This window comes from Hyla sarda, chromosome 7 (assembly GCF_029499605.1).
Source record: "Hyla sarda isolate aHylSar1 chromosome 7, aHylSar1.hap1, whole genome shotgun sequence".
Taxonomy (NCBI): domain Eukaryota; kingdom Metazoa; phylum Chordata; class Amphibia; order Anura; family Hylidae; genus Hyla; species Hyla sarda.
The window spans coordinates 183247723-183271428 of record NC_079195.1 but is presented as its reverse complement, the minus strand read 5'-3'; the positions used below and the strand labels follow the sequence as shown (position 1 = coordinate 183271428).

Sequence of the window (23706 nt, the reverse complement as noted above, 5' to 3'; positions counted from 1 at the left end):
CCCTCTACCAGAATCCTTTAGTGATCAGGTAATCAGATAGAGTAAGGCTAGGTTCAAACTACGGAATCTCCGGGCAGAACATTACCGCCCAGAGATTCCAAGTGTGGCCAGCGCTGACTGAATCAGTCGGCGCTAGGACCGCACGGACACTGCAGTCTCCAATAGACTGCAATGTGTTCCGTGAGTTTTTCCGCCTGAAGAAAGAGCAACCCCATTCTTCAGGTGGAAATTTCCAAGCGGATTTTCCGTTCACAAATTCCGCTTTACAAATTCCGAATTGTGAATTTGTGAACGGAAACCCATTCACTACACTATACATTTTAGCAAGCGAAATTTCCGCCTGCAATTTCAAAGCGGAATTGCAGACGGAAATTCCGTAGTCTGAACCTAGCCTAAATGTCAGCAGGTGTCCTATTACTCTAAAGCATCACCAGTGAGGATATGTATTTGAAGCCAAATGGTCATAAATCCCATTCTAGAACGTTGTGGAGGACTTCTCAGCGATAGACGAATAATGGGGGAGATTCATCAAAATGTGTGCAAAGGAAAAGATGACTAGTTGCCCACAGCAACCAATCAGATCGCTTCTTTCATTTTTTTGAAAAGGTCTCTAAATTTTTTTTTAACCCCTTAAGGACGCAGGACGTACTCAAACGGCCCCTTTTCCGAGTCCTTAAGGACTCAGGACGTTTGAGTACGTCCTGTCAAATCCCTGTTTGGGAATCACTGGCGTAGAATACCCCTATATCCACCCCTATGCAAGTCCCTAATTTAGGCCTCAAATGCGCATGGCGCTCTCACTTTGGAGCCCTGTCGTATTTCAAGGCAACAGTTTAGGGTCACATATGGGGTATCGCCGTACTCGGGAGAAATTGTGTTAAAAATTTTGGGGGGTATTTTTTGCTTTTACCCTTTTTAAAAATGTTAAATTTTTGGGAAAAGAGGCATTTTAGGTAAAAAAATATATATTTTTTTTACATATGCAAAAGTCGTGAAACACCTGTGGGGTATTAAGGTTCACTTAACCCCTTGTTACGTTCCCCGAGGGGTCTAGTTTCCAAAATAGTTTGCCATGTGTTTTTTTTTTTTGCTGTCCTGGCACCATAGGGGCTTCCTAAATGCGGCATGCCCCCAGAGCAAAATTTGCTTTCAAAAAGCCAAATGTGACTCCTTCTCTTCTGAGACCTGTAGTGCGCCAGCAGAGCACTTTTCACCCCCATATGGGGCGTTTTCTGAATCAGGAGAAATTGGGCTTCAAATTTTGGGCGGTATTTTCTGCTTTAACCCTTTGTAAAAATGTAAATTTTTTGGGAAACCAAGCATTTTAGGTACATTATTTTTTTTTTTTTTTACATATGCAAAAGTTGTGAAACCCCTGTGGGGTATTAAGGTTCACTTTACCCCTTGTTACGTTCCCCAAGGGGTCTAGTTTCCAAAATGGTATGCCATGTGTTTTTTTTTTGCTGTCCTGGCACCATAGGGGCTTCCTAAATGCGGCATGCCCCCAGAGCAAAATTTCCTTCAAAAAAGCCAAATGTGACTCCTTCTCTTCTGAGACCTGTAGTGCGCCAGCAGAGCACTTTTCACCCCCATATGGGGTGTTTTCTGAATCGGGAGAAATTGGGCTTCAAATTTTGGGGGGTATTTTCTGCTATTACCCTTTTTAAAAATGTAAAACTTTTGGGAAACCAAGCATTTTAGGGAATTTTTTTTTTTTTTTTTTTTTACGTATGCAAAAGTTGTGAATCACCTGTGGGGTATTAAGGTTTACTTTACCCCTTGTTATGTTCCCCGAGGGGTCTAGTTTCCAAAATGGTATGCCATGTGTTTTTTTTTGCTGTTCTGGCACCATAGGGGCTTCCTAAATGTGACATGCCCCCCAAAAACCATTTGTCGCTCCTTCCCTTCTGAGCCCTCTACTGCGCCCGCCGAACAATTAACATAGACATATGAGGTATGTGCTTACTCGAGAGAAATTGGGTTTCAAATACAAGTAAAAATTTTCTACTTTTTACCCCTTGCAAAAATTCAAAAATTGGGTCTACAAAAACATGCGAGTGTAAAAAATGAAGATTGTGAATTTTCTCCTTCACATTGCTGCTATTCCTGTGAAACACCTAAAGGGTTAAAACACTGACTTAATGTCATTTTGAATACTTTGGGGGGTGCAGTTTTTATAATGGGGTCTTTTATGGGGTATTTTTTATATGAAGGCCCTTCAAATCCACTTCAAACCTGAACTGGTCCCTCAAAAAAAGCGAGTTTCAAAATTTTGTGAAAAATTGGAAAATTGCTGCTGAACTTTGAAGCCCTCTGGTATCTTCCAAAAGTAAAAACTCATCAATTTTATGATGCAAACATAAAGTAGACATATTGTATATGTGAATAAAAAAAAAATATTTTGAATATCCATTTTCCTTACAAGCAGAGAGCTTCAAAGTTAGAAAAATGCAAAATTTTCAAATTTTTCATCAAATTTTGGGATTTTTCACCAAGAAAGGATGCAAGTTACCACAAAATTTTACCACTATGTTAAATTAGAATATGTAACAAAAAAACTATCTCGGAATCGGAATGATAACTAAAAGCATTCCAGAGTTATTAATGTTTAAAGTGACAGTGGTCAGAATTGCAAAAAATGGCTGAGTCCTTAAGGTGAAAAAGGGCTCAGTCCTTAAAGGGTTAAAGAAGCCATCTGATTGGTTGCTATTGGCAACTGGTCAAGTTTTCCTTAGCACAGGTCTTGATGAATTCCCCACAATGTCCCTATTAGGTGTCTAGCACATATTGTTGGGTATGAAACCAATTGCACTAGATTGGTGAGGTGGTGTCCTCTATTACTGCGCCACTAAATACATTGGAAACTAATGGACTAGATATATTTCATGTTTATTTCTTTTTACCATGTTTTTTGTGTTCCAGACAATTATTGATATCTTCCGCAACATTGCTCAGACCAACATATGTGACCTGATTGCTGGATTACTAGCCTTTTTTGTATGTGTGGTGGTAAAGGAAATCAATGAACGATTTAAGCATAAGCTCCGTGTGCCGATTCCAATAGAAATTATTGTGGTAAGTTGGAAGTTACTTTTAACACAATGTTGAGAAATTGTCATATGTTTTAGTTATTTGCACAGCACAAAATAACACATCAATAAAAATTAAAGAGCTCATGCATATATATTTGTTTGCTTTTAGACCATAGTAGCTACAGGAGTGTCCTATGGAGCAAATTTTGAAGAAAAATATAAAGCTGGAATTGTCAAAAGTATCCCTAGTGGGTGAGTCATTTTATTTCACTTTTTGTTGACTATATTTCCACCAAGACATCATGCCCATTGGATCACTAAAAATCATACAGTACAACATTTGATCAAGGAGTGCTGGAATCTGAAATGCTGGAAGCTATCCCAACTAGTCACTGTGGATTATGTACCTTTGCCAATATATGGCCGAACATTAGACTAAACTGAGAAAAAAATAGAGCACTGGATGAACCAGAAACAAAAATACCACTGGGCCACGGGGGGCATGGCACAAAACCAAAAACATATCATCTGACCACTATAATCCCCACCAATCACTAGATATACAGGAATCAATACTAGAGAAGCATTTCTGCTAATTGATCTCTTAATGGTTTTTCACTTGGTGTTTTCTATGGACTTTATTAACAGTGGCTTCAAAACAGTGGCTTTATTAAAAGTAGGCCATTAAGACAAAACTAAGCAGGGCCAAGAAGAGGAAGAACAGCACAGGGCCTTTTTAGTGCCACTGTCCCTTCTTTTTAGTGATCAGTGGGATTTACAGTATTTGGACCCAAATAGTGCAGACAGAAATCTTGTGAGTATCCTAAGGGTATATTCACACTGCGGAATCTCCGCTCGCAGAATTCCGCAAGCGGAGATTCTGTCAGGTGGCTGCTGACGAAAATACTTTGGCAGTAGGACCATGCGGCACTGCGCCGCCACCATTGACCTCTGTGCAGTGCTCACAGAATTCCGCACAAAGAATGAACATGTTCATTCTCTGTGCGGAACAATTTCAGCGGTAGAATTATCTTTTGAAACCCATTCACTCTGAAGCTAATGTTCACTGCGTGGAATTCCGCAGTGTGAACATACCCTAAATATCGACTTCCTGGGCCTACTTTATGGACATGGGAGAGTGTTATGTAAAAGCTGCTGTGTGTATTCAGAGCCAATCAGATGTCTCCTACTCTAGCTTCTCTTTCTATCCTCCCTAAAACACAAAGTAAGGGTCTGCATCTTCATTCCTCTCCTCCCTTTCTTTTATTTACTGTGTTACATTAAATAATTTCTTTGAGGTTGAGGAGGTATCTGAACATTTACGAGCAACCTGCAGGCTGACAAAGGGGGAAAAAGTTTCATATATTCACAAATATGCTTAAACAACCTTCTGACAGATGTCTATCTGTCAGATCTGGCATCTGGTTCCTTGGTTTCCACATGTAACCTGATTTCCACATCTTAGATCCAAAGGCTATACAATGAATGTCTGATAGAGGCAAGTCCCACCTGTGGTACCAGGACCTATCTCCAGAACATGGGTCACTTAACACTTCTCCCTCCTGCTTAGTGGCTGCTGCCTTGAACAGGAAGGTGGCTGGAACAGTGGGCTATGCTGTTTTCATAACTCCCATTCACTTCTATGACAGCACAACAAGCTACATACATTATAGTCCATGCAAAATGATCATGAACTCTTGAAATAAGGTATCTATCATCTGTTTTAGATTCATAGCACCCAAAGCTCCAGATGTGAGTATGTTTTCTGAAATGATTGGCTCTGCATTTTCCATCGGAATCGTTGCATATGCTGTAGCTGTGTCTGTAGCAAAAGTCTATGGAACCAAACACAACTATCCTGTGGATGGGAACCAGGTAAATTTCTATATGTGATAAGGAATAATATAGTCCTTATAAGGTAGATTGGAGTAATTGAGCAAAGTTCTGCTGATCTTTGTGTTAGAAAATAACAAAAGTGTAGTCCATGAGCTCAGAGCAACAATGAAGAAAGTAAGGCTGGATTCACATGTAGTACACTTATTGGTAAAAAAAAACAAAAAAACAAGAAGGAAGTGTGGGGATTCAATGACATTTTACACATGTGATTGTAATGATGATAGATATACAGTGGTCCTTCAAGTTAAAATATTATTGGTTCCAGAATGACCATTGTATGTTGAGACCATAACTCTATGGAAACCTGATAATTGGTTCTGAAGCCACCAAAATGTCATCCAAGCATAGAAAAAAGTGAGAAATAAAGAAAAACAAGTAGATAACTAATACAGATAAAGCACGTCCTTACATAAAAAAGTAAGAACGAGCTGCTGGGAGCTGTAAATCACTGTCTATGTAGAGGACAGGAGCTTCAGGGTCCTGTACAGTACACAGTGTGTCCCAAAAAAGTAAAATGGAGCTGCCCTCACCTGATGTCCAAAGGAGCAGCTAACCCTGGCACTGGTAAAGAGTAGTACAGAACATGCAGTACCTCCCTGTACTGTAGGGAGGCGTAACCAGACAGCCAGTCAGTGCATGCACTTCAGTAATACAGGTGTTTACCAGTGAATGCCCATTCTGATTGGTCAGTTCTTCCAACCATTGACATGTTTCGCAGATCTGGACTGCCCGTAGCACTGTATGTTGAGTCTGGTTTCAAGTTACAATGGTCTAGAATTGGCCATTGTATGTTGAAAACATTGTAACATGAGGCCATTGTAAATTGAGGAACCGCTGTAATTACATTATTAGCACCAAACGATAAGTTCACTGGGAAAACTGAAGAAAGGTAGCTTTATACCATGTTGGATCACCTGTAGCATTAATACGGTTGGTTGGGCATGGAGACATACGTGTTCCATATGTCATCCTGCGGCACATTTGTCCACAGATGTTGTGGCTGGGCCTATAGATCTAACATACATGTAGGTTGCCAAAGCTGGCTCCCCAGTTTGTCCCATAAATGCTTCATTGGTGAATAATTTGGTAAGCGGGCAGGCCAAGGAGGCTGCAATCTGGCGGAGACATTCCTGGGCACGCTGTTTTTAACTGAGCATTATCCTAAAAAAAAGTCCAGTTGGGAGCAAGGAGGGGCAAATGCATGTGGCTGCAGGATGTTCTGCACTATAAAATACATACAGGTCTGGTAAATACATTATTCTTTGTTCTAACAGGAATTTATCGCCAATGGAATAAGCAATCTGGTTGGTGGCATCTTTTCCTGCTTCTGTTCCAGCACTGCTCTCTCACGAACTGCAATCCAGGAGGGCACCGGTGGAAAGACTCAGGTAGTTCAGTTCTGTTCAGTCTAACATAACAACTATAATACTGCCCCTTGTGTACAAGGACATAGGGGGAGATTCATTAAGACCTGTGCTAAGGAAAAGTTGAACAATTGCCGATAGCAACCAATCAGCCTGATTCTTTTATATTTCAGAGGCCTTTTCAAAAATGAAAGAAGTGATCTGATTGGTTGCTAACTGGTCAACTTTTCTTCTACACAGGCTTTGATGAATCTCCCCAATAATTACTACAATACTGCCTTTAAAGGGGTACTCCCGTGGAAAACTTTTTTTTATTTATTTATTTTTTTATCAACTGGTGCCAGAAAGACAGAGGGATTTCTCGTCTGTAACAACCACAGTGCTCTCTGCTGACCTCTGCTGTCCATTTTAGTAACTGTCCAGAGCAGGAGAAAATCCCCACAGCAAACATATACTACTCTGGACAGTTCCTAAAATGGACAGCAGAGGTCAGCAGAGAGCACTGTGGTCGTGACAGAAGAGAAATCCAAAAATATAAGAATTTCCTCTATAGTATACAGCCCCCAAAAAGTACTGGAAGTAATTTACAAATCTGTTTAACTTTCTGGCACCAGTTGATTTAAAAAAAAAGTTTTCCACGGGAGTACCCCTTAAATTCACAAAAATATAACTACTATAAACGTTTGTACTATGTATAAGAACATAGGGGAGATTCATCAAAACCTGTGCTGAGGAAAAGTTGACCAGTAACCCAGAGCAACCAATCAGCTTGATTCTTTAATTTTTCAAAGACTTTTTCAAAAATAAAAGAAGTGATCTGATTGGCTGCTATGTGCAACTGGTCGACTTTTCCTCTGCACAAGTTTTGATGAATCTCCCACATAATTACTATAAACTGCACCATAAATATAAGAATATCACTTTTGTAATAGTGCCCCCTATGCACAAGAGTAAAACTACTTTAATACTGCACCCTATAGACCAGTGGTCTCCAAACTGTGGACCTGGAGCTGCTGCAAAACTCCAATTCCCAGCATGCCCGGACAGCCAACGGCTGTCCGGGCATGCTGGGAGTTGGAGTTTTGCAACAGCTGAAGGTCTGCAGTTTAGAGGCCACTGCTATAGGAAAATTATTGAACTACAGTGATCCCCCGACCTACGATGGCCCCGACATACGATCATTTCAACATATGATGGCCCCGACATACGATCATTTCAACATACGATTGCCTCTCAGAGGCCATCGCACGTTGAAGGCAGCATCAACATACAATGATTTTGTATGTCAGGGCCATCGCATAAACGGCTATCCGGCAGCACAGACTGCTTCAGCTGCCGCCAGATGGCTGTTTAACCCCTTAAGGACCAAGGGCGTACAGGTAGGCACCCCGCGCAAATGCCCAGGGGGGGGTTATCAGACCCTGCCCCCCCCCATGTCGGCGATCGCCGCAAATCGCAAGTGAATTCACACTTGCGATTTGCGGCTATTCCGGGTCATACGGGTCTATGGTGAGTCGGAATATAAGGGGGATCGCGGTTGTCCAAGACACCTACGATCCCCCTGAAGGGATAGGAGTGAGGTGGCAGGGGTGCCACCCCTCCTATCCCTGCTATTGGTGGTCTAGACGCGACCACCAATAGCAGATCGGGGGGCTTTACTTTCGGTTTCCCCGTTCTGCCCACAGTTTGCTGTCTGTGCATGCTGGGATTTGTAGTTTTGCAACAGCTGAAGGTCCATAGTTTGGAGATCCCTAAATTGTACCCCTCCAGATGTGGCAAAACTGCAAATCCCAGCATGCCCAAACAGCAAACAGCTGTCTCGGCATGCTGGGAGTTGTAGTTGTGTACCTCCAGCTGTTGCATAACTACATCTCCCGCCATGCCCTTCGGCGATCAATACATGCTGGGAGTTGTAGTTGTGCAACAGCTGGAGGCACACTGGTTGGTAAATACTGAGTCAGGTAACAGAACCTAACTGAAGGTTTTCCAACCAGCGTGCCTCCAGCTGTTGCAAAAGTACAACTCCCAGCATGCACTGTCTGTCAGCGCATGCTGGGAGTTGTAGTTTTGAAACAGCTGGAGGTTTGTCGTCCCCCCCCCCCCCCCCCACGTGAATGTACAGGGTACATTCACACAGGCAGGTTTACAGTAAGTTTCCTGCTTCAAGTATGATCTGTGGCAAATTTTTCGCCACAGCGCATACTCCTAGCGGTAAGCTCACTGTAAACCACCGCAAGTGTGAATGTACCCTAAAAACACTACACTATACTACACTAAGACATAATAAGGGGTAAAACACAACATATACACCCCCTTACACTGTACCCCCCAATAAAAATGAAAAACTTATTGTACGGCAGTGTTTCCAAAACGGAGCCTCCAGCTGTTGCAAAACAACAACTCCCAGCATTTCCGGACAGCCACTGACTGTCCAGGCATGCTGGGAGTTTAGCAACAGCTGGAGGCACCCTGTTTGGGAATCACTGGCGTAGAATACACCTATGTCCACCCCTATGCAATCCCTAATTTAGTCCTCAAATGTGCATGGCGCTCTCTCACTTCGGAGCCCTGTCGTATTTCAAGGAAACAGTTTAGGGCCACATATGGGGTATTTCCGTACTCGGGAGAAATTGCACTACAAATTTTGGGGGGCTTTTTCTCCTTTTACCCCTTATGAAAGGAAAAGTTGGGGTCTACACCAGCATTTTAGTGTAAAAAAAAAAATGTTTACACTAACATGCTGGTGTTGTCCTTTACTTTTTATTTTCACAAGAGGTAAAAGGAAAAAAAGACCTCCAAAATTTGTAACGCAATTTCTCCTGAGTACAGAAAGACCCCATATGTGGGCGTAAAATGCTCTGCTGGCGCATAACAAGGCTCAGGAGTGAGAGTGCACCATGTACATTTGAGGCCTAAATTGGTGATTTGCACAGGGGTGGCTGATTTTACAGCGGTTCTGACATAAACGCAAAAAAATAAATACCCACATGTGACCCCATTTTGGAAACTACACCCCTCATGTAATGTAATAAGGGGTGCAGTGAGCATTTACGCCCCACAGGGGCCTGACAGATTTTTGGAACAGTGGTCCGTGAAAATTAAAATTGTAATTTTTCATTTGCTCAGCCCACTGTTCCAAAGATCTGTCAAACGCCAGTGGGGTGCAAATGCTCACTGCACCCCTTATTAAATTCTGTGAGGGGTGTAGTTTCCAAAATGGGGTAAAATGTGGGGGGGGTCCACTGTTCTGGCAGCACGGGGGTCTTTGTAAACACACATGGTCCCTGACTTCCATTCCAAGCAAATTCCCTTTTCAAAAGCTTAATGGCGCTCTTTCTCTTCTGAGCATTGTAGTGCGCCAGCAGAGCACTTGATGTCCACACATGGGGTATTTCCATACTCAGAAGAAATGTGGTTACAAATTTTGGGGGTAATTTTCTCTTATTACCCCTTGCAAAAATGTAAAATTTTGAGAAAAAAATGCATTTTAGTGAAAAAATAAATTTTTTTCATTTACACATCCGATTTTAACAAAAAGTCTTGAAATACCCGTGAGGTGTGAAGGCTCCCTGTACCCCTTGTTACATTTCTTGAGGGGTGTAGTTTCCAAAATAGTATGCCATGTGGGTTTTTTTTTTTTTTTTTTTTGCTGTTCTGGCACCATAGGGGCTTCCTAAATGTGACATGCCCTCCAAAAACCATTTCAGAAAAACTCACTCTCCAAAATCCCATTGTCGCTCCTTCCCTTCTGAGCCCTCTACAGCACCCGCCGAACACTTGACATACACAAATGAGATATTTCCTTACTCGAGAGAAATTGGGTTACAAATTTTGAGAGGATTTTTTTCCTTTTACCTCTTGTAAAAATTCAAAAACTGGGTCTACAAGAACATGCGAGTGTAAAAAATGAAGATTTTGAATCTTCTCCTTCACTTTGCTGCTATTCCTGTGAAACACCTAAAGGGTTAACACACTTACTGAATGTCATTTTGAATACTTTGAGGGGTGCTGTTTTATAATGGGGGTCATTTGTGGGGTATTTCTAATATGAAGGCCCTTCAAATCCACTTCAACCTGAACTGGTCCATGAAAAATTCCGATTTTGAAAATTTGGTGAAAAATTTGAAAATTGCTGCTGAAATTTGAAGCCCTCTGATGTCTTCCAAAAGTAAAAACTCGTCAATTTTATGATGGAAACATAAAGTAGACATATTGTATATGTGAATCAAAATATAATTTATTTGGAATGTCTATTTTCCTTACAAGCAGAGAGCTTAAAAGTTAGAAAAATTTTCAATTTTCAATTTTTTCATCAAATTTTGGAATTTTTCACCAAGAAATGATGCAAGTATCCACAAAATTTTACCAATAACATAAAGTAGAATATGTCACGAAAAAACAATCTCGGAATCAGAATGATAGGTAAAAGCATCCCAGAGTTATTAATGCTTAACCCCTTAAGGACCAAGGACGTACTGGTACGTCCTTGGTCCTGCTCCCGTGATATAACGCGGGGTTACACGGTAACCCCGCATCATATCACGGCGGGCCCGGCATAGTGAAGCCGGGACCCGCAGCTAATAGCGCGCAGCGCCGATCGCGGCGCCGCGCGCTATTAACCCTTTAGCCGCGCGCTCAGAGCTGAGCCGCGCAGCTAAAAGCGAAAGTGAAAGCTGCCGGTTAACTCAGTGGGCTGTTCGGGATAGCCGCGGCGAAATCGCGGCATCCAGAACAGCTTACAGGACAGCCGGAGGGGGTCCCTACCTGCCTCCTCGCTGTCCGATCGCCGAATGATTGCTCAGTGCCTGAGATCCAGGCATAAGCAGTCATGCGGCAGAATCATCGATCACTGGTTTCCTATGAGAAACCAGTGATCAATGATAAAGATCAGTGTGTGCAGTGTTATAGGTCCCTAAAAAGTGAAAAAAAAGTGAATGAATATCATTTAACCCCTCCCTATTAAAAGTTTGAATCACCCCCCTTTTCCAATTAAAAAAAAACACAGTGTAAATAAAAATAAAAATAAACATATATGGTATCACCGCGTGCAGAAATGTCCGAATTATAAAAATATATTGTTAATTAAACCGCACGGTCAATGGTGTGCACGCAAAAAAATTCCAAAGTCCAAAATAGTGCATTTTTGGTCACTTTTTATATCATTTAAAAATGAATAAAAAGCAATCAATAAGTCCTATCAATGCAAAAATGGTACCGTTAAAAACTTCAGATCACGGCTCAAAAAATTAGCCCTCATACCGCCCCATACACGGAAAAATAAAAAAGTTATAGGGGTCAGAAGATGTCAATTTTAAACATATTAATTTTCCTGCATGTAGTTATGATTTTTTCCACAAGTACGACAAAATCAAACCTATATAAGTAGGATATCATTTTAATCGTATGGACCTACAGAATAAAGATAAGGTGTCATTTTTAACCGAAATATGTACTACGTAGAAACTGAAGCCCCCAAAAGTTACAAAACGGCGGTTTTTCTTCAATTTTGTCGCACAATGATTTTTTTTTCCGTTTCAACGTAAATTTTTGGGCAAAATGACTGTTGTCATTACAAAGTAGAATTGGTGGCGCAAAAAATAAGCAATCATATGGATTTTTAGGTGCAAAATTGAAAGAGTTATGATTTTTTAAACGCAAGGACCAAAAAACGAAAATGCAAAAATGGAAAAAACCCCGGTCCTTAAGGGGTTAAAGTGCAAAAACCGCTCTGGTCCTACAGTGAAAATTGGCCTAGTCCTTAAGGGCTTAATGTGCCCCGTGTGCTCCGGTGAGTGTCACTCACCTGTCCCCGCCACTCCTGACTGTCCTTTTCATGCTCCGCTGCATAGCCGTCACTCTCCTTCATTATCATCATGTCACTGCGCCGTCCCGTCATCCAATAGGAGCAGCGTGCACAGCGACGTGATGACGGTGATGGAGAGCGACGATCCAGGGCAGCAGTGACGGTCCAGAGCGGCGGGAACATGTGATTATAACTTTGTACACTATTATTGTACGGATCCCTCATGATACCATAAATTCAAGTAATGATGGTTCATTTGGAACGAATTACCATCGTATGTTGAGGGATCACTGTATTGAAATATAGCCCCTTATGGACAATAGAACTTTTACCTGTATAATGTTGCCTTAAAAGTGACAGACCCCCAATTCAAAATGGAAATATTTCCGTGTTTTTTCTTTTTTTCTAGCTTGCCAGCCTAGTTTCCGCCATAGTGGTACTTATTGCAATAATGGCATTAGGAAGGCTCCTGGAACCACTGCAGAAGGTAGTAGAATAACCAATATGTTATAATAATATATATGCAATGTTTATAACTAGTAAAAGATTATGAGGGAAATTTATCAAAACCTGCCGAGAGGAAAAGTTGCTGAGTTGCCCATAGCAACCAATCAGAGCGCTTTTTACATTTTTCACAGGCCTTTTCAGAAATGAAAGAAGCGATCTGATTGGTTGCTATGGGCAACTTTTCCTCTGGAAAGGTTTTGATAAATGTTATCATAAAGGAACGTCATCTATAAAGTAACTGGTTTTAAAGGAACGTCATCTATAATCTTAACTGGTTTCAAAGGAACGTCATCTATAATCTTAACTGGTTTCAATGAGATGACCAACAGGACAAGTCCAGAAAATTGTCTGTCTCTAAATAAGATTACTTGAGACAGTTTCTAAAACAATTCCATACATACTTAATATTTCCATTAATTCTTGACCTTTTATGTAATTTTATTTTGTTATACGCTCCCCTTAAGGGGGTTGTCCAGGATTGGAAAAACACTCTTCTTTTTGCAAAAACAGCACCACTCCTGCCTATAGGTTGTGTCTGGTATAACAGTTTGCCTTTTTTTGGAGTGAATAGGACTGAACTGCAGTACCACATACAGCCTGTGGACAGGTGTGGTGCTGTTTTTGCAACAAACAGGTATTGTCCAGTTTTTCTAATCCTGGACAACAACTTTAATCGTAAGATTCACACTCCCTTGGCTATTGGGGAAAATGTGCAAATTTGAAGCCCAATAGTAACATTTTTATATCTTGGGAACAGGGGGGGGGGTGCATGGAAAACAAATTTCAAACTGGCCATACGTCCCCTTTTTATACCAAATATATGGCATCTATGTAAAAAAAAACTGAGTACTCAACCTCATAAACCCCCAAGAGTTTTGCTTCATATTTCATCCTCTACATGCATTTATTAATTCATAAATATATTCAAATACAGTATAGCCAAATTAAATATGTTTAGAATGGAAACAACACTCCCTTTGGTCAGTCATGGTATTGCAACTTAAAGAGGTACTCCAATGTAAAACATTTTCTTTAAAATCAAATGGTGCCAGAAAACTAAACAGATTTGCAAATTACTTCTATAAAAAAAAAATCAAATCCTTCCAGTACTTATCAGCTGCTGTATAATATACAGGAAGTTCTTTTCTTTTTGAATTTCCTTTCTGCCTGACCACAGTACTCTCTGCTGACACCTCTGTCCGTGTCACGAACTGTCCAGAGCAGAAGAGGTTTGCTATTGGAGTTTGCTCCTGCTCTAGACAGTTCCTGACATGGACAGAGGTGTCAGCAGAGAGCACTATGGTCAGGCAGAAAGGAAATTTAAAAAGAAGAGAACTTCCTGTGTATTATACAGCAACTGATAAGTACTGGAAGGATTGGTATTTTTTTAATAGAAGAAATTTACAAATCTGTTTAACTTTCTGGCACCAGTTGAATTAAAAGAAAATATTTTCCAGTGGAGTACCCCTTTAACAAACATCAAATGTTTCCAATAAATACTGTCATGATGATACATGATTGATTATATAATAATATAAAACAATATTTAATTATACTGTAAAGATTTATTTCTTTTCTGAAAAAAGAGTATTTATTCCTATAAATTAACAGATTTTTTTTTTTTTTTAAGTCTGTTTTGGCAGCTATTTGCATAGCCAATCTGAAAGGCATGTTCTGGCAGGTTCGTGATGTGCCCAAACTTTGGAGAGAGAACAAGTGGGATTCAGTAAGTGTTATTTACATTCTGTTATTTCTCCAGAGAATATGTAAATGAATTGGCAACTGGGAGTTACTACAGTGGCCCCTCAAGTTACAATATTAATTGGTTCCAGGACGACCATTGTATGTTGAAACCATTGTATGTTGAGATCATAACTCTATGGAAACCTGGTAATTGGTTCTGAAGCCACCAAAATGTCATCCAAAAAATAGGAAAAAGTGAGGATTAAAGAAAAATAGATAAAGCAAATCCTTACATATAAAAGTAAGAAAGAGCTGCTGGGAGCTGTAAATCACTGTCTATGTCAGAGTTTCCCAACCAGGGTGCCTCCAGCTGTTGCAAAACTACAACTCCCAGCATGCCTGGACAGCCGTTGGCTGTCCGGGCATGCTGGGAGTTGTAGTTTTGCAACAGCTGGAGGCACCCTGGTTGGGAAACAATGGTTTATGTAGAGGACAGGAGCTTCTTCAGGGTCCTATACAGTACACACAGTGTCCCAAATGGAGCCACCCCTACTTGGTGTCCAAAGGAGCAGCTAACCCTAGCACAGGTAAGGAGTAGTACAGAACATGTAGTTCCTCCCTGTACTGTAGGGGGTGCTACCAGACAGCCAGTCAGTGCATGCACTTCAGTAATAGAGGTGATTTACCAGTAAAATGCCCATTCTGATTGGTCAGTTCCTCCAGTTGGGACACGTTTCGCAGATCTGGACTGTCTGTAGTATTGTATGTTAAGTCTGGTTTCAAGTTACAATGGTCCAGAAAAAAACATTGTATGTTGAAACTATTGTATGTTGAGGCCATTGTAAGTTGAGGGATCACTGTATTCCTCCTGTCAATGGGGCGTGTCCCAAAACACTCTGACATGGTCCACTCAGTGCTGATAGTATCACACTGTTCAATGGCATACATTTCCTAAATTCTTTAATCACTCTCCTTTACTATGAAGGGGAAATAGAAAAAACAGCCCATCAGGCTGTTATAGATGTTTCCTTATTCATTCACTTTAATGGAATGACTACACTTGTAGTCATTTCTTTTAAAGAAACAATCGAAGACCTCGACTTTTATTAAAAGCAGAATTATTTTACCATTTTCTTTTTCAGTGTAAAACAATTTAAGATGAAAACAAAACTCATATGAGGCACAAAGTCTTGCTGGTTACAGATTACTTTTGTGGTTTAAATCATTTTTATTGGATTTTTTTTTTTTTTGAGAAATTTACAACAAAGGAAAGATTGGCCAAAGAAAACAACGTGGCCAAGGAACAATACATAACAAATATAACACAGTTATATAAATATTACTAAAGCAATCACTCAGCTGTATGTAGAAATATTAATTTGCAGAATCATGTCTTTGGATGTTGCGGATATTATAGACATATCCGGTAGATCATTATAGGTCATCTTGAAAAATAAAAACGTCACAAAAGCAGTTTTAAAGTATTTTAAAGTCATACCTATAACTCTGCAGTGAAGAATAGGATTTTTCATGACTAGATCCCGTAGTCCTCCCCCCTCACGTCACAAGAAGACTCACCGGAAATATGTGCAAAGTGTGACACCCAGTAATCATAAGTAGTAATGGGTAGTAATGGCTATAGATGCTTAAACATGGATATAACGCAGGTCTCTCAGGTCACTGTTGGCTTCACAGGGACCACAGGCCAGTGTTACTTTACACAGCTTTCAAAGAAGAACATACTGGGGCACATTTGTAAAAGCTAGCTATATAGCACTATAGTAAATGATCGCACTTCTGCTAAAAATAAGGTATATGCACTTATTGCCTGAACTGATGAGGGTCTTAGTGCTCTAACCACCAGCAATAAGTCAATATGCTATAAAGTATTTGTTGGAAAGCATCTTTCATGTTCCCTAAGACAATGTAACCAAGCACCCCACAAGATGGGTACGGTGAGGCCAAAGGTACTAAAATAGTTAATGGAAAGCCAATTTTCAAGGTTTATTTATGCATAATAACAATTTTTCATCCAACAAAATTTTACATCAAAACCAATAAGAACATTTTGGTCACCAGATCTTTATCAACAAGGAATAATGCGAAAATGAAATACAATCAAGGAAGAAAATAAATTTACCATAATCCCAATGGCCAGATCAGTATAGGTCATCTCTTTCTGGAACTGCAGTATTGAGGAAGTTTTGAAGTTCATTTTCTTTTGGATGGAAAAACTTTTTATTCTTATGCATAAATAAACCTTGAAGATGTAAATTGGAGTTCCATTAACTATCCACTAGTTTTCTGAGAGTAAGACAGTCTTGCTGAGCAGTATTAGATACAAAGTATAATGTTTTTATAATGTTTTTTTTACAGCTTATCTGGGTATTTACATGTATCGCAGCCATTATTCTTGGCCTGGATTTGGGGTTATTGGCTGGTCTGGTGTTTGGGTTACTGACCGTTGTTCTGCGTGTCCAATTGTAAGTATATACATTTATTTAAAATTTGACAGCTTTATTTTTATTATTAAAATAGACAATTTAATAATTTATTTTGTTTACTATTTTGTCTCTAGGGAGATAATGTAAAATTTGTTGTTAAAGATCCAATAAAATATGTTTAAAAGTAAAAAATAGATAAAAATAGGCAACATGATTGGATTTAAAGCTGACCTGTCAGTAGGTTTTTAGGGTATCTTAAACCTGCTTGAAGCTGCCCCGAGGGATAACTTGGGCTGTGTTCACATTTGCATCAGGGGTTCTGCTAGGAGCCTTCATCAAAGTTTTCAGCATAAATGTCAGACAAAATTGAGGTACTCAAGGGGAGTGTAGGTGTTATAGTGCAGGCTAAGATGAGAGTTGTAGTCTCTTGGTAGCAAAAGATCAAGATGTCACATGGCAGGGTGATCTTGCTAAACTGGTGATCCCATGTGAGCCCAACAATCCTTTGGCCAAATCAATCCAGTACAGAAGTAAGAAATTCAGATACTGTATAACTTGTGAATAATATGGAACCTTTTGGATTGTTAGTCCCTGTGGAACTTTACTGAACGTTTTTTGCAGGTCCAAACAAAATACAGTCTCTTTAGCAAAGAGTTTTAGATTACAGGTTTTAAGAAGATGAGTGAAAGGTTGGTCACTGTCCCTTTAAGAGTTGCTTTATTAGTAGGTATACAGACTGGAATAATCTCTGGCGTGCTTTTCTGGATTGTTTAGTGATGTTGGTATTGGAACTGGACTCCAACACGATTCAGATTTGTCTTAGATGGATCTGTCTTAGATTAGATGGTGCTTGTAACAGGAACGGAATTTGAGACTTGTTTGTAGCAGGCTTTGGCTTGAATAGGATACAGCATAGGCATGAACTGACTCTAACTAGGTGTTTAGACTTTTAATGCCTGATTAGTCTACTTATCAGGAGCAGATCTAGGACTAATGCTCACACTACACTGGCTATGGACAGACTAAACTGGTTTTGGGTCTAGTCCTCTGGGGAGAGGGGGTTTGGACAAGGAATTTCTCCCTCAGCATTTCCAAAAGCTTCTACATAGAAGCTGACTGTGGAACATGTCATGTGACCAATGATTCACTCATCCGATACAGGATATGCAAATCTTTAACTATTATATGTCTGCTATACCTCAGTGTATGACATATCCAGTACGGCATCATTTTCATTGTTCTGATCCAGTGACAGAGCAGAATAAGAGAACATTTGTATAGTGAACAAGACAGATTTACACAGTTGCTTGTCCAAAAGTTCACATACCTTTGTTTGTTGTTTTAATCTGTACACAGTGAGCTCCTCCTAGTGGCAGCTAAAAGCAAGCAGAATTTTACCATTTATAGAAACTTTTTGTTTATATACAGTAGAATAAGCTATCTTGAACGAATAATATAGAGGCTCTTGTGTGTACATTAGGAGTACCTATTTTAGTTCATGTGTTATAGGTTGTCTGCCATCTTGATTCCTCTTAACCATCTGATATGATTCCTCCAATTTAGCCTACATTGCCCATTTTCAGAGGCAGAGGGACTGGAGTCTCACTCATGCTACAACTGTATGCTGCAGTTAACACTTACCATGAATTGCATGGACACAGGTCCTGAGTACATGCCATAACTGTACATTTAGGGCACAAAGACATACAGTTATAACATCAGTCAATTTTCAAAAAAATTCATCAATATATTAGAAAAAAACAGATCAATATACGTTATATCCTGCTTTATTTTTTAGCCCTTCCTGTTGTTCTCTTGGAAATGTCGGAAACACAGAACTTTACAAGGATATGAAAATTTACAAAGACGTAGGTATTTCAGATGACATCATATTTTATAGGAAATAAAAATCATCCCTAATAAATAACAAATCTTTAACAAATTCTCTTCCAGCTTATTGAGCCAGATGGAGTGAAAATTGTGCGCTTTTCTAGTGGTATTTTCTATGGTAATATAGAAGGACTGAAGAGCGGCATTAAAAAAATTGTAAGTAAAGCGAAAATCAGTTTGTTACTGCTTTAAAGGTGTTTTCTTGATAATTTATATAAAATAAAAAAAATTTGATGGTGGGAAAAAAAAACTGCAAACACTGGTACTCACCTGCCATCCCCCCCCCCCCCCATATCTCCCATTGGTGCTGTGATGAGGTGCTGTGATGATGATAGTTCTTGATTGCATCTTGATACATAGGAAATGCCCACTTAGCCAATTGCTGGCGGCAGCAGTTACCTGCCTCAGTCATTGATTGGCTCTGTGGATATTTTGTTTGTGTTAAAACCCAAAACGGAAGTGTTTGAAAATGCCAGGAGATCGGGTGTAGGTGAATTACCATTGCACTCATAATGTATTTATATTTATCTGGATGATCCCTTTATAACATTTTTGTTTGAAATTGTATTCTTTATTCAGCTTATTGCAATCAACGGGCTGAATTGTTTAATGCATTGACATGGTAAGAGTCTACTTAGTAGCTGCTCTCTGCTCCAGCTAATAAATAAAGATTCCTCTAGAGAAAAACATGTAATAAAGGGAACCTGTCAGCAAGTTCTTTTTTAAAGTAAAGCTGCTGTCAGTGTGATAATGGTCATTTAATACACATTCTATACATGTGGGTGGTATGTGTGTCAGTGTCTATGTTTTTAGACATTAAAGGGGTATTCCAGGATATTTTTTATTTGACTATGCTACAGGGGCTGTAAGTTAGTGTAGTTCATAATATAGTGTCTGTACCTGTGTGTGACGGTTTTCTCACAATTCTGTGACTTTCACTCCAATATTAATTTTTACCAGCATACAAAATGACTGTTGTCTCAGATTTTTCCCAGCTTGCAATGCAGCCGAGACCTGACTCACTAGTCAGCTGATGACAGGGAGCCTGTCTGCTTCAATGGGTGGAGCGATCAATCTGCAACTAATGCAACAGCTGGAGGAACCCTGATTGAAAACCACACTTATTTGAATGGATGCAGCTTATTTATGTTTCAATGGGTGGGGTGGCTGATGTGTGGGAGGGAGGAAGATGGAATTGTGGGATTTGTAGTCAAAAAAAGAAAAGTCAAACAGGAAATACTAGTTCACAAACAGCTAGCCACAGTATTATGGTTACCTCACAACATAGCCATTTAGCCCCAAGACAAGCGCAGATCCTTCCTAAGCATGTCCATTACTGTCTGCCAGGTACGTACTAAAATGTTGGATAACTTATGCTGGATAACCCCTTTAAACCCTGTTAGCTGCCTGCACTGCATGTAAGTAAAGTACATGGAGTCATTGAGGAGTTAAACTGCAGCTCTGAGTCAAGAAGTCATCTGTCTGCATTCATCCCTCCCCCTGCTGCAAGCACGCCTCCTTTGTGATGAGAGAGGGCTGTCAATCATCAGGCAGTAGGTGTGCTTGCAGCAGCGGAAGAGATGAATATAGACAGATGACTCCTTGAGGGCTGCTGTGTAACGACCCAATGACTCTAGGTATTTTACGTACATAAGGCACAGGCAGCTAACAGATTTTAAAGGGGTTCTCCACTGCCCTGTCTTCCGGAGCTCCGCTTGCAGCATCCGGAAGTTTATTACTCTGGACGCTGTGTGCTGGCTTCCGTGTTTGAGGCCGCCCCCTCGTGACATCACGCCCGCCCCCTCAACGAAAGTCTATGGGAAGGGGGCGTGACAGCGGTCGGCAGGGGGTGGACTCGGACACGGAAGCCCGCACACAGCGTTCGGAGTAATAAACTAAAGGGCAGTGGAGAACCCCTTTAATATCTAAAAACCTGTTACTTAGACGCACATATAACACACATATATAGAAAGAATATAAAATGACCTATATCACAGGGACAGCAGCTTCACTGTGAGTTATGTAAACCAGGTGGATTGTTTAAGAAACATAAACTGTCCTGTAGTATTTAATAATAAATAATTATTTATTTGCAGGTTGGATTTGATTCTGTTAGAGTTTTTACAAAAAGGACAAAAGCCTTGGGGAAAATCTATAAACTGATAAAGAAAGGACAGCTGAAAACAACAAAGGTGGGTTTGTATTTAAAGTATTTCCATTTCTCCCTTGAATAGGAAAACGCTGCACTTAGCAAATGTCCCCCAGGAACTTTATTGGTAGTTTTCTTTCTTTTTGCGCTACTGTGTTGAAACACTATCAGTACAAGATAATGTAAGATCTCAAGAGCTGCTCTTCTTTCTGTAACCAGGTATAAGTAGACTGTGTATGTCTTTGTCACTTGGTCACTAAGTCACTATATTTGCTAAGTCTATCAATGCTGTGCACACCAATAAGCCATAACATTAAGGCTGGGTACATACGATATGTTTATTTTGCGCTTTTATCATGTTTTTACCGTAAAGCACTATAGTTTTGCAATGCAGTAAAAAGAAAATCTGTCAGCTCTATTTGCTGTTTAGAGCAAATAGACCTGGGGGGTGGAGGCGTATTCAGTGTGAGAACCCAAAACCTGTCCTCCTCCCAGGTCTGTCCTCCTCCTGCATATGACCTATACTCTCACCCCCCACATGCCCTTGCCTGACTTCTCGGTGCCCCGCACCAGTGTTTACTGGTCCACCATGTCAGCTGCTCCCCATACTGGGACCACTCTTGAAAAGTTTGTGAAAACATAGAGGGTACTTATTTTCCAATCCCAACATTGGCCAAAAGTCAAACCGGTTAGGTAGCCCAGCAGGTCCACACCAATTGTCCTGTTATGAATAGTTTAAATTTTATTCAGTAATAAAGCTGTTGTTTTATGTTTTTTTTTTTTCATATTCAGACTTTTTTTTATAGGAGAAAGCATATATGATTGTCTATGTCTTTTTTAGAATGGTGTTATCAGTCCAGTGGGTATAGACAACTTTGGCTATGAATCAGATGATGATCTTGGGGATCCTGAAGCACCTGAAAATGATGGAATTAAGACAAAGGAAGTTGAGATTCAAGTAGACTGGAACTCTGAGCTGCCTGTTAAAGTTTCCGTCCCAAAAGTATCCATCCACAGCATTATTTTTGACTTTAGTCAGATAACTTTCCTTGATGTGGTGGCTGTAAAAGTCCTGAAGCTGGTAAATCCATATTATTTGTATTATGCCTGTTTTATCAATTATTAGAACATGTCTAATGTTCAATGTAATGTAATCTACATATTGTCACCCACAGATATTTAAAGAATTTAAGAGGATTGATGTAGAGCCTTACATTGCTTCTTGTGACGGTAAATATGTACATATGCCTTAAATAGTTTTTTTTCACTTTAGACAATTCCTACTTAGAATTGTTCTTTGGCAATAACTTGATCACAAAGGGCCTCGTGTACTATTGGGGTTACGTGTATATTTAGGTGAAAAAAAGTATGGGGAAATTAATTTCCCTTTATTTATATTTTTTTTCTGTAATTTCAGTTTTTTTCACCATGTTCTCAATTTTTAGCTAATTTTCCAAAAAGCGGGCGTGGTTTTCCATGGTTAACAGAGAGGTTAAATAACTAAATAAATAAAAGCTGCCAAAGTTTTACAATGTATAAACACATTCATGCATGAGGGAAAAATGAAAACAAATTCACTATGAGACCATTCACATGAGACCATTCACTTTTTTTCACATAAAAAAAAAAAAGTTGCCCCCATCATTCTGCACTCACAAGCCCATAATAGCAAAGTGAAAACATAATGTTACAAATCTTTGCTAATTGACCAAAAGGGAAAAACTAAAATATTGCAGTGACATAAGTATTCAGACTCTTTACACGTACTTAGTAAATGCCCCTACAACGTTGTCCATAAGTCACTCCAGTGTGGCTTTAGTTGTGTGCTTTAGGTCATTTTCTTGTTAGAAGTTGAACCTTTGGACCAGTCCAGAGCTCTCTGCATCAGGTCTTTAGAATTAATATCTCTGTTCTCCATTCAGCTTTTCCTCAACCCTGACAGTCTTCTTTTCCCTGCCGCTGAAAAACATCCCACTGTAGGAATAGTATTGGCAGGTGATGAGCAGTGCTTGGTTTCCTCCAAACATGATGCTTAGAATTGAAGCCAAAATGTTTTATCTTGGTTTCATCAGATCATCAACTTGTTTCTCGCAGTCTAAGTCACCTTTAGAAACTTTTTTGCAGAGTCCAGGTATTTTTCACTCTAAGGTTCACACTGGGGTACATAGGTGGTCATTTTTAGCTTACAGTACATTTATGAACATATGGAAGTCATTAAACATGGTTCCCCCTTTCAGACACCCTTTGTTATCTGAGTGGTCCGGCCACCTATTATTAATTTGAATATATAGCCTGCTGCTACCTCTCCCAGTGGTTTAAGGTGGTGAAACCATACTGATCTACTTATTGCCAGGCTTGTTTCATTGTAAATGGGGTTCTTAGAAGATCTTTTCTAAATTACTAATCAAGACAAAGTCAGAATCTATATCTATAAAACTCAATGTGTGTCTGTGTATGTATGTGTGAATGTTCCACAAAAACGTCCAAACGGCTAAAGATATTAACATGAAACTTGGCACACATGTTACTTATATGTCACCAACAAACATAGGAAGGTGATTTAACCCTTACTCACCCCCATTTGCCAAGGGCAGGGTTTATGTTTAAAGTCCCATACAACTCTATGGGAAATATATGTTACTGCATAACTTCCAAACGGCTGGAGATATTTCGATAATACTTGGTCACATGTTACTTATATGTCCACTTAAAATATAGGATAGTTAATTCAACCCTTAACCACCCCCATTTGTGAGGGTCGGGGTTTTTGTTTAAAGTCCCATGAAAATCAATGGGAAATGTATGTTCCCACATAACTTCTGTACGGCTGGAGATATTTCAATACCTGGTGCACATATTACGGGTCAGGATATGAGGTCGGGATAGGAGGTCGAGTTAGGAGGTCGGGATATGAGGACGGGATAGGAGGACGAGATAG

General features: G+C 39.9%; 2 protein-coding genes across 13 annotated transcripts in view; one reads left to right on the top strand and one right to left on the bottom strand.

The window, feature by feature from the left end:
- Positions 1–23706, bottom strand: part of STX3 (syntaxin 3) — a 243052-nt gene that overhangs the window by 203060 nt on the left and 16286 nt on the right. For 6 of the 7 annotated variants that reach the window (XR_008846538.1, XR_008846537.1, XR_008846536.1 and 3 more), the window contains exons 2-3: positions 18057–18105; positions 12428–12573 (exon numbers count right to left, since the gene is read on the bottom strand). The gene's annotated coding sequence lies outside the window, so the exon portion shown is untranslated. Of the gene's footprint in view, positions 1–12427; positions 12574–12665; positions 12723–18056; positions 18106–23706 lie in introns of those variants that run through there. The other variant, XM_056531721.1, reaches the window with a different exon arrangement.
- Positions 1–23706, top strand: part of LOC130282852 (pendrin-like) — a 158217-nt gene that overhangs the window by 125141 nt on the left and 9370 nt on the right. For all 6 annotated transcript variants that reach the window (XM_056531706.1, XM_056531707.1, XM_056531708.1 and 3 more), the window contains 12 exons: positions 2923–3075; positions 3202–3284; positions 4760–4907; positions 6203–6316; positions 12505–12582; positions 14233–14328; positions 16662–16768; positions 18528–18597; positions 18683–18775; positions 20716–20811; positions 21610–21849; positions 21944–21998. In XM_056531706.1, coding sequence (XP_056387681.1) covers positions 2923–3075; positions 3202–3284; positions 4760–4907; positions 6203–6316; positions 12505–12582; positions 14233–14328; positions 16662–16768; positions 18528–18597; positions 18683–18775; positions 20716–20811; positions 21610–21849; positions 21944–21998 — 1333 coding nt within the window. The remainder of the gene's footprint in view (positions 1–2922; positions 3076–3201; positions 3285–4759; positions 4908–6202; positions 6317–12504; positions 12583–14232; positions 14329–16661; positions 16769–18527; positions 18598–18682; positions 18776–20715; positions 20812–21609; positions 21850–21943; positions 21999–23706) is intronic.